The sequence below is a fragment of the Grus americana genome, chromosome 2 (assembly GCF_028858705.1).
Source record: "Grus americana isolate bGruAme1 chromosome 2, bGruAme1.mat, whole genome shotgun sequence".
NCBI classification, from domain to species: domain Eukaryota; kingdom Metazoa; phylum Chordata; class Aves; order Gruiformes; family Gruidae; genus Grus; species Grus americana.
Genome location: NC_072853.1, coordinates 113,574,177 through 113,585,516, shown reverse-complemented (window position 1 = coordinate 113,585,516; position 11,340 = coordinate 113,574,177). Strand labels below are relative to the sequence as shown.

At 36.7% G+C, this 11,340-nt stretch overlaps 1 protein-coding gene across 1 annotated transcript in view; it reads left to right on the top strand.

Annotated features, from left to right (window-relative positions):
- The first annotated feature begins 828 nt into the window (after positions 1-828).
- Positions 829-11,340, top strand: part of POU6F2 (POU class 6 homeobox 2) — a 318,855-nt gene continuing 308,343 nt past the window's right edge. Inside the window, exon 1 of the mRNA XM_054814683.1 lies at positions 829-933. Coding sequence (XP_054670658.1) covers positions 829-933 — 105 coding nt within the window. The remainder of the gene's footprint in view (positions 934-11,340) is intronic.

Here is an 11,340-nt window from a genome sequence, read left to right as displayed (position 1 = left end):
ATGGTAATATTTGCCTTTGTAAGTAACAACATTTTATGTCAGTTCAGTGGAGCAGTGAATGAACCAAAACTCTGCTAACCTTCAAAATGGAAAGGATTCTGTAAGTAGGATTTACATAGTCTGAATATTTTATATTTTGAGTGCTCATCACAGCTCGCATAAACTAATACTTAAATATATATTTCCAATAAAGAAAACATTTGACTTCTGGTGGAGTAAAGCAGTGAGACACGTTTTGGCTTGCGAGTACAGACACAGGTTTCTCAGCCCCTGCTCCTTTTTTTCCTGTTAGTAATTTTCTTCTATCAAGTTCTCATAATTTGTGCACATCCAAAGAAGGCAACGCAAGCCTCTTCACTCTGACACAAAAGAAACTTAAAAAAAGAAAAAAAAAATCGGGAACTCAAACAGCCATAAGTAGAAGTACGAAAGGGGGAATAAAAAATAGAGGCTGCAAGAGGACGCGAGGGGTTAAAGTTCTGACCACTGTCTGCATATATAAAATTGTAGCACCTTATCTGAAAAGTTTAGGCTCAAAAGAAAAGCCTCCCTTTAAAATACCTTTTAGGTTTATTAAATCTTTAGGCTGAAGATTACAGCAAGTGTTTTGTCTTTGGTGAGTAGCTGTTTGTCTCACTTTATTTACTTGGTATTGGGTATTTGTCAATGTCATTTCATATCTGCAGAAAATTCATACGTTCTATGGAAGTATGTATGTGTGTGAGTGTGCTGAAGGTCACATGACTGTTTCATCCTATTTGGTGGAGCAGCTTGACTTTTTTTCCCTTGCTTTTGGTGATGGTTGGGAGTGCAGAAGTTGATTGACAGATGCATGCCAGAAACCCCCATTCTCCTTTTCAAAGACTACATATGATGGATTGCGATCTTTCAGCTCAGCAGGACACAGGGACCATGCAAGCTGTAATTGGTCAGGTATGGAGTCAGCCATTTCTCAACTCCCCTTTTATTTTTTTTTTTTTTTCCACAAGGGTCTAACCATATGATTCACATAATTCATATTTACAGTACCATCTTTCTATCTGTATCTTCAGCTACCAGCGAGTATAGTACTGAAAGTGAGAAAGGCAAAAGAACCACAATAATCTGGCCAGGGAATCACTAGTTAAACCTAAAATACCATGCTTTTCTTCTAATAAACCCAGTTTATAATTTAGTCTGAGCTTTGCCAAATCAATCTATTTATTAATTTACCATTGTATTTTGTTTAAATGTGCTGAAGTAGAAGAGCTGAAAGTGTTATCTTTGCTGGGGAGTTGCTTTCTATTTCTAATGCTGTTCATTATTTCTATATTGACTGTATTCCTGTACTACAGGCTGTGGATTTTTTTTTTTCTTTTTCTTTTTTTCTTCTTTTACTCCTAACCCAGATAATGTGTGATTGAGCTTGGTAAATGTAGTAGTCTTTGCTGCTGCAGAGGGGCAGCCTGCAAATTAAACACTGCCACAATCTGAAAGGTCCAGGTGGTCTGCTCGTGCTTCCTAATGCAATCCAGCACAACAGCTTTAATAAACAGCTCTATTTAGTTCTCCCTCCCTGTATCCAGGGAAGTGAACTGGTCTGGGGCTGCTGTGATGAAATGCCAGAAGAATATCTCTCAAAGGCCTCACAAGCTGATTTTTAGAGCTTTTCCGTTTTGTCGTCTTTGTCTTCCAAATGGGTCAGTGAGTCCTTCTCTTTCTGTTTTGTGATTTCTGATAAGTCTGTAGTTTTTATGTGTGTGTTTTAACCGTGCTGTTTCTAGCTTTAGCCAGAAGAGAGAAGAATCATTGTCTTTTCATTTGCTTCAAATAATAACCTGAAGTGGGGAAAGAAATTAAATTATTTTGTCCTGTTGTACACGGAGGGCTGTTTTCCTATGAATGCAGCTGGAGTCGGATCAGGGAGTCTGTTTTTCTTTTTCTAACAAAATTTTAAGTGCTCAACACTTTCTCATTAATCACTGACTTGTAAATCAGTCTCTGGCAAAGGGTATTTTTTGAACTCTCAAAAGTTTGTGGTTTTTTGCATATGTTTCCAGTGTAGTGAACGCATGCTGCTGAGGTGATGACATAGTATTTGTGTTTCTTATATGTTGATACAATGGTGGAAAAATACGCATCCTACACACTGTTTTCAACTAAATTATGGCAAAGCACAGAAGTCCCTCAAAGCACATGGTTTATTAATACCATCGTACACAGTAATGCATTTCTGGGCAGAAAATGTCAAATATGTAATACCATGTTTACCACAGACTTTTATTGCTCTAAATATTTTAAATATAGAAGATACATTTTTTATTAAAAATCCCCTAAACATTAACAGCTTTCTATTAGGCTGGCTTATAACTAAAAAGTGGGGCATGTTTGCCAGTATTACATTGTGTGAAAATACATGTTTTAGAGTGGGTTAATTACCTTTTTGTGTAAACTTGTTCAGTCTTAAAGAAATATATTTAATGATTCTAAGGCAGATACAATGACAAGGTTTTGAGCAAGTACACTTGACAGAAAATGTACCCTGAAAGCTTGATAAATCTCAAAGCTTGTAATATCTCTTTAATGTAACTTTTGCTTTGGCATGTAAGAAAGTGTAAGTTAGCTATTTTATGTTTAAAGCCTGCTAGCTTTCAGAAAGTGGTTTTGAGGCTGGAAAGGGTAGGAGCAGGGTTTTTTTTCTGTGTGCAACATTCCATATTTCATCAATTAAAAAAAAGTTCAGTGTATGTCTGGAAAAATGTTTATATCGTGTGTTAGTGTATTTCATTTCCTAAAAATCAATAACAAGGGCATGCACTTCAAAGAAAAATACATTTCGCTATTTTAGGTGACTAACTTCCTTGGGTTTTTTATGTCAGAATTTATGGATATTATTATTGTGCAACTTAGTATGTTAGATGTTTGAAACATTTTTTTTAGATCTGTATGTGTCCATACTTACATATCATATGTGTAAGTATGCGCATCCAAATGTGTTCATAAATCCACAAAATGTTCCAGTATGTTTTTGTTTTGATTAATTGTCTGGTGTTTGGTTGTTATTAGCTGCATGTGAAGATAGAACGAAATGTTGTGGGTTTTTTTCAGATAAAAATGATGTATTTTCTAGTTGTATAATAAAAGTGTTACATAAAACTTGGGAAGCGCAGAGCAATCAGTATAATTACCATATGTTGCTGAAAATAGAAATAGACTTTCTCTGTGGAATCTAATATTCATCGGATAAGAGAAAATAACTATCAAAAGACAAACCCTATGCCATAAAATCTTTCCACACTGTAAGTCTATATTTAGTATTGATAAATAATAAAGATTTGCATATTCAGTATGCGTATTTTTTTAGAAGAGACATTCATTTCCTGACACTATTGTTTTAGAAAAAGTTCTTAAGAGTCCTTGTTAACTTTCAAACCTCTGCAAGCAAAAACTTAAATGTTTATCATTTGGCCTTTTTAGTTCAGAATTGTATTTTTCTCCAGCTGTGAGAACTAAATTTTGTTTTGACTAATCCTGTAGATGTAGCTTTAAATTCCGTCTTGTTTGCTGCTAATGGAGTGTGAACTTGCCTAATTAAAAATCCAAACTATACATGTATATCTCTGCTCCAATGGAGATCAGAAACACTAGCAGTTATTTGTAGTTCAAACACTAGTCTATGTATGACACGAAAGTAATAGCAGGAGCATGCTGATTTAAAGGCATTTTTAACACCAAGTACTTGATCATCATTAAACGCATTTTCCACCTTTTTTTTTATATTCTTGATTTCGTCTGTCTCCAAGCACCAGTGTCCGCAGTGGCTCCCACTGGTGATGGCAATGGTAGGCAGAGTGCTACAATCCTGACCATTACCTAGCACCTGGGTGTACTGGCTCCAAGGTGCGGAATTGCTTGTATACCTTCCCTCTGGATTTTTTCCTCCCCCAAGCAAGCAATTAAACAGCCAAGTACTCTGAAGAACAACCTTCTTGCCTAGTGTGTCAAGATCTAGAAGCTCATTGCTCATTGTGATTTTGATTCATAACTGGAGTGTTTGGAATGAAACCCCAATCCCTGACAGCAATAGTCTGTAGCATCCTTCCTTGCACACTGAACCAATAATACCCGTTATTTCTTCAAATGTGTTTTGCTCTTATATAAACTGTTAGCTGGATTTTTATGCCATATTCCTTATATACCTTGAGCCCATCTAAATGAACAGTTAATTAAATGCGTCATCTAATTATTCCAATCATGCTGTATTTTCTCTACCTTGTATGCTTTCTAAAATCTGTACTGTACCTTTCTCTCCTTTTTTTTTTTCCCCCCATCTTTCTTTTTTTTTTTTTTTTCAGACCTGAGCTTGTGAGTGACAGGTTAGTTCATCAGCATTACAGCCCTCCTGTTTTTGTCTCATCTCATGCAGACAGGTCACTGTGTCCAATCACCCTTCTGGCTCTGCTATCCCCAGGGGAGCCCAGGCCAGCCTGCCATCTTGATCCACCGGCCTGAGGGCCCGGGCTGGCTGCACATTTCTGTGTTCACTGGTTCTTGCAAATATACTAAAACAGGAAGGGGGGGTGGGGGTGTGCAGCTTAAATTAGATCTCTGTAAACTGAGAGGAAGTAAATTAGGTAACATTCTTTTTCAAATAAGCAGGAGTTTGCAGTTATTATTGCTATGTTTGAGTTCTCTTTCTACATGTTAACCGTGTTTATTTTCTATATTTCAATGGTATCCTCCATGTGATCTCATCATCTAGTAAAAGCTATTTATGCAAGGGTAAACATGTGCTCTTTTCCCATAGAGAGTTCTGCTCTGAAGCCCAATTTATGAGACTGATACATTGCTGCAGCCAAGGTGGGTCTTCCTGTTCTGTATTTTTTTATTTTGTTTTGGTTTTTTTGCCCCACAATTAACAATAGAGCAAGGGGATAAATGTTTCAGAGAAGCCATTCATTTCCGTAAGTCATGGGTCACTTTTCAGAAGTTTGATCTGTTGTCAGTGTTGTTTTGTAATGCAGATCGATACATATCCAGGAGTTTAATTCTTACCAAATGAAGATCAGATCTATAATGTTAGTTTGTCTTGAGCAATCTTTAAGTGATTCATCTTGTAGTAGTTGGGAAGGTCTTTCTCTCTTGGAATACCTGTTTCTATCTCTAATCTAGTATACAGACGTGCCTATAACACATACAAACAGTAAAGAACTGTCTTACATGTACGTATAAGACCTACTTTTATAATACAGCAAGGCATTGTGCCCTTTTTGTCTACAGTTTGGCACAAATCCTGTTCTCTCTAGCAAGAATTAGACCCATCACTGTAAGCATGACTACTTGCATAAGTAAGGTCAGACTACTTGTCCCCTTGTCTGCTTAGTGTATGTCCAGCACCAACGTCATTGTCCTTTACAGTCACCAGCAGTTGTTTTCTGCAGTTCGAGACTGTGAGAGAGAGACTTATGGACAGGTATACCCTGACTGCTGTTTTCAGTAGTAGAGAGACAATGTAAACAATAAGAATAGTGTTTGAAAAACTTCAAAAACATATTTTTTAATATTTATGAACAAGCTGGTTCTCTGATAATGAAGCATTCCATCTCTGCAGAAACCCACTGTTATATACACTCTCTAGTATATTGTGTCCTTAAGAATTATTATTGTAAGGAGATGCAGGAATGTGGCTGTAATATTTTACAGTATAAATATTTGTTGTAGAGGAGTTTGGATCTCGTTAATTTAATATATGTAAATTCTTTGGTCCTAGGCCTGGATTCCAGCAAAAGAATGCATTTCTCTGACTTTTGTTTTTACAGCAGAAAAGATGGATTTTTATCATTTTCATTCATGCATAAAGAGATTTTTCTTCTTTTCACACCAAAATCAGGTTTTAATTGAAATCAGCTCTCTAAAACATCTTTAGTAATTTTTTCTTATTGAATTTCTTTATTCTTTTCTGTTCTGTGCTACTCTGCTGTCTCATGTTAGTTTGTGGGTCAGGCCAATTAAGAGGTCAAATCTTTAAAAAGCCATTATTTACACTCTGTGTATATTCACTATTATTCTAATTGTAAGAGAAAAATAAAGTATGTCAGATGACCTTTAAATTGCTGGGCAAGCAACACTTGTCCAGTGATGTAGATTTTTATCTTTTGGCAATGCATTTATATTCAAGTACCTCTGCTGTGTTTCCTAGATTCTAGACTGATAAACTAAATACCAATCTGGGCCACTTTTGTATGTACAGTACATAGAAGTGACTGTGCTGAGCCTCTTATCTTGCACTGACCTGTAGCTGTAACAAGACTTTTATTTTTCTTCTCTGATCTGAACTGCAACTCAAATGGAAGAAAATAAAAGGACAATCGAAGACAAATTGTATATAGCACTTTCAACATTAGATGAGGACATGGCAAAAAATCCTTTTTTCCTGTGATTTACATCTCTTAGTGGCATTTGTTTGTAATGCTGCTTTTTACTCTCAAATTGTAAAAATGGCAGGAAGATCCTCAGGTGAGTCAGTTCTGAATAGATGCATGTTTATCTCTCATTAAACTTAACAGGACTTAAATGTGCACTTAAAAGTTGATCAGCAAATCACTTAAGCCGGTATAAGAAGTCTGCAGCTACTAAATCTCCAGGTGCACAGTACAATACTGAACTCAACGGGACTCCTCACGTAAATAACACTTTGCAGGATCTGGTCCAACTTGCATATTGAGTAACTGTCATTGCTAATAAATATAACAAAGTCTAGTTTAAATGCTAGCTAAATAATTGCAATGCAAATTCTTTTATAATTAGGACTAAAGATAGTAACTCAAGGGTCTTGAACATTTTTTTTTTTTTGAGGATGTCAGGGCTACAGGTAAATGGACTATAGCTTCAGGGTTTTTGTTTTATCATTGGCTTTGAAACCTCTGTGATATGTAGGACTATTTCTTCAAAAGAGAAAGATTAGTTGTTGATATTTGCTGCTGATTCTCTGTTGACTGGTAGTGCTGTTCCACAGGAGAGCTTTATCTAACTGTTAGATCAAAAGAAAATTTTGAAGATCAAGAGACTGTTCTAAATTTCTAGCCATTTTCCAAAGTGGTAGTGGGAGAAAGTTTAAAAAAAAAAAGGGGGGGGGATAGGACACCCCAAAATCTTTATTCCAAGCCATCCTTACATGGTAAATGACATAAATTTTCTTGAGCTGTTTAGAATACATTTTGTAATTACTAATAAGCCTGGTTTTTTTCCTAAGAATGGCACATTTTGTATATGCCATACTATATTATAGCAAAACTAGGTCCGATAAACTTTTATGCATAGTCTTCCTTTTACTCGCATGAGTCATAGCAATTGATGTCATTAACACTGGTGCATATACTTAAAGTTGAGGCAATGTGTTTCAGAGATGAGAAGTGGATCTTGCTCTCTGATGTAGTTGCACAGCTGTCCTATGCCTTTTGCTCATGTGAATGAGGATTTACAGGATAGGGCACTGATAACTATTCTTGTCTTGTCTTGATGGGCTTTCTTGTATCACCTTACTGTAAAAGAAATTCAATAGCGGTGCTGCAGAATCTTACTTGCAAAAGTGACTTCTGATCCTGTGATATTTCCAGTGAGTGTTACCTAAACTACTTGCTAAGTACGATCTATTCTCATAGGTAACTCTTTCCAGGATGAGGCTCTGAACCCACAGATAGGGAAGGACATTGTAAAGAGGAACAGGTCCTTAGGCAAATGAAAAAAAATGTTAGAAAGGAGCTTCATGCTACTTCAGTCACTGATTCCATCCAGTAATTTTTATTTTACAAGTTTTTAGCATTTTCAAGGATCTCAGACTCGTGTGTGTTTAGAAGACACAATCCAGCTGTCTAATGGCACTTCCAAAAAGGAAATATTGTAAGGGCAACAGTAAAAGACAAAAGTGGTTTTTTAGTCACCCCCTGCTAAATAAGTTTCAAGCAATAGAAAATAACAGAGCATGAGGTTTTTATGAGCAGATTAGTGAAAGTCATGTTAATAGTACTATGGAATAGCTGCTGTTAGACATACTACAAGAGATAATTCTGTATCAGAATGTTGTCCTCTTCACTAAACTGTTTACATCTCTAACTGCTTTTCCACTTACTGAGCCAACTTGTGAAGCAATAACTTGGCTTTTACTTGAGCTTTGCTCATGTTTCGTGTGCAGTGAAGTATGGAGGAGTTTTACTGGAATAAAAAGTCTTATTTTTTAAAAGCTGGAGGCTTTAGCCCATTTCTGGAAGTCATCTTTTGGGGCGGGGGGGGTAAGTAAAAAGTAAAAAAAAAAAATATTCAGGATAGACTAAGACTAAAGCAACAATATTCATGACTTAAACATTTCATATCCTTATCTCAAGCTTATGACTTAAAATCACATTGTCTCCCATCAATGATAAACTAGCATCTTCTTCCATTTATTCATATTATAACACACTAAAGGCTGTGATTATTATTTTTTTTAATTTATAACAATAGAGAACTGTGCCTGATTGTTACCAATCCAGCTTTAAAAATAAAAAAGGGCTAAAGATGCAAATAACTCTGATACTCTGTAGGTTTGTCAGTTCTGAAATACTGTCGTGATGGCTATAGCTGTTGGTACTGGAACCAGATGCTGCCAAGTGCTGAATGCTTCCAGAGTCCTGGACTTCCCATTGGCTTTGTTAGGCAGGACTCTGTTCCAGCAAGGCCTGAATGTTTTCAGTCTTCTTTGAAGGCAGGATTAGGCCCTGAAGCACGCGAGGGGAAATTTTTCATTTGATTTTTTTCCCCCCTGCTCAGACATTGTTAATGAAGGAAAATTTAAAAGGTTTCCCGTGAAAATTGTTCTGTTTAAAGTGAAATAAAATAATCTGGAATAAAGGACAGCTATACTGCTCTAAGAAACAAACAGCTATTGCAGGATTCCTGGCCGTAAGTCTTACCTTCCCTTCATTGTGCCCATCCCTTTCTGTGTACAAAACGTGCCTCACATTCTTCAAATGGATTATACAAAGCAGAAATAATATCTGCAAACAAGAAGCTCTCAGTCTTTTGGAGGAAAGGTTGCAAGTTGTGGCAAATGTAAAAGTGGCTTCTAATGTGGAAGAATAAAGCAGAGAACATCAAACTCATTTCACTTAGTGTCATTCATGGTGATTTATCATTATAGTCAGGGCAAACCGTGATCTCGGAGCTGAAACAATTTTGTCCATTAAGAGGAAAAAAACAACCCCAAAAAACAGAATGTTCCAGCTTGGTTCTTATATCCTTAGGGTTGCAGTATTGAATTCAGAATTGGGAAAGCTTAATCTTGCAGCCAGATTGACAAGATGCTGGTTGAACAGTAGGCAGAAGTGATGGTTTGTGTGTTGTAATGCCCATGGTGAGAAATAAAGGTAAGATTTTTCCAGAAGTTTGGATGCAGTATTCACCACCTGCTCCAGCTTCTCACCAAAGTAGTAGAAAACCTGTGTGTACAAGTTAGTGAGCAAAGGTCACTATTTCAAAGCCTGACAGAAGAGAAACTGGAGTGCTCTAAAACAGCACGTGAGGGTTTCAGATTAAAAAAAAAAAAAAAGCCAGTTCTCCAATTCCTCGCAGTTAATCCTGTAGAATAGGAATCTCTGTGTGTGCGTGTAGGGGTAGGTGGTAGTGATGTAGGCAAAACCTGGGAGGCTGCATCTGAAATCTTGGAGGTGAGCAATGGGCTCATGAGCAGGTTTTTGGAAAGTGAGGCCTGGATTTGAATAGTCAAACAACAAAAAAGGGCTGAAGACGGGAGTTTCTTCCACTGAATATATTGGTTTCTGTTTATTTTTTTAAGTTCATGCTGGATTCTTAGCAAGAGGAGAAACTGAGGGTTGCCCCCTAACTAGGGATTTAGAGTGGCTCTGTAATGAATTTTAACCTAAGAGGCAGCGTGGATATTCAGCAAACCTTTGTTCCATTCTGCTCATGTCCTTATGCTAGACCCATCACTGTACTTATTAGATCTCAAAGATTACATTCTTTGATCTAGTGCTTTCTAAATCCTTAAACCACAGTTTATTTATTTAAAAGGTTATATCCAGCATTGGATTGGATTGTAAAGTACCCTTTGACTCTTTCATGAAGGACATAGTAGAAACACGTGCTGCCGAAGGAGTATTTCCTTTTGACCATGAAGCACCACAGCATTTTATTGAATTAAGAACTGCATGAGGATCTGTGCTTTTAATCTGGTGTGTTGAGATTTTTTTTTTTTTACCTTACTGGCAACATGATGTCATTCACTTCTGATACAACAGGCATTTGATAGGATATGTAGGTGAATTTCAGTTACTCTCTAAATTAAAAAAACCTGCAAAATAGCCTCATATTTCCCTAAGAAAATAAAAACATGCTAAACCTCAAGCAGATGTTAAAAATGAGTATGTTCAGGATGTGTTCTTGGGGTCTCTTTTTGATCTGATGTTTACCAGTGTGCATCACAAGTAACTCTGTGGAGCTAAGCAGAGTTACATTTGGGTAAATGTGACCACCAGTAGCTTTTAAGCTTGTTCCATCAGATTCAGAAGCCCTTACATGAGCAAATTTACTAGTGTAGCCTACAATGCTTGGTTAATTATGAACTCTGTGATGTGACTACCAAGCTAACCAGCAAGGCACAAAAAGCAAAAGAGGAAACTAAAACTGTGCCCAGTGTACTCCATGCCCTGACTGATATTAATTATACTGTATCCAAACTAGTCTGTTTCCCCCAATCAGTCCTGCAAGGCAAACTGTAAAAATTCTCATGTAATTTCCCTTAATTCTGGAGAAACCATGACTGAAATTGGCATCTGAAAAAAGAAATCTTATTAAAAATCACTATTATTGTTTCATTTTTTTAAAGCTTGTGTTTGGATTTGTTTGGTTTTTTGGGGGGGGGGGGGGTGAGAAGCTTAGCCCCTGGAGATAGTAGCCTCATTCTACTTTATACTGAGACCTCTTTATACCATCTGGCAGGACAAACCAGTTGTAAAGTGGGTGTAAGAGTAATTTATTTATGTGTACTTCAAAGCTCTTTTATATTTCCACAATGGTGGAAAACCACTATGGTATAAATAGGAGTTTGGCCCAAATAGATGGACTGGAATTTCCATTTTTTTAGAAGGAAGTGGAAAAGGGATAGGCAGAAATCAGACTGGGGGAAGAGAGGAAGGAGTAAACCTTATTTATCTACAAATAGGTGTTCATTAACATCCATTCTGAATTGAAAAAAAAGACAAGGTGAAAGGGCCAAATTTTGTTTTACTGTCTGACATCCATACTTTTGCTGGCAGTAATGAAAACACGAAAGGGAAGGAAGTGAGCACCAGTCAAACCATAGTAGTC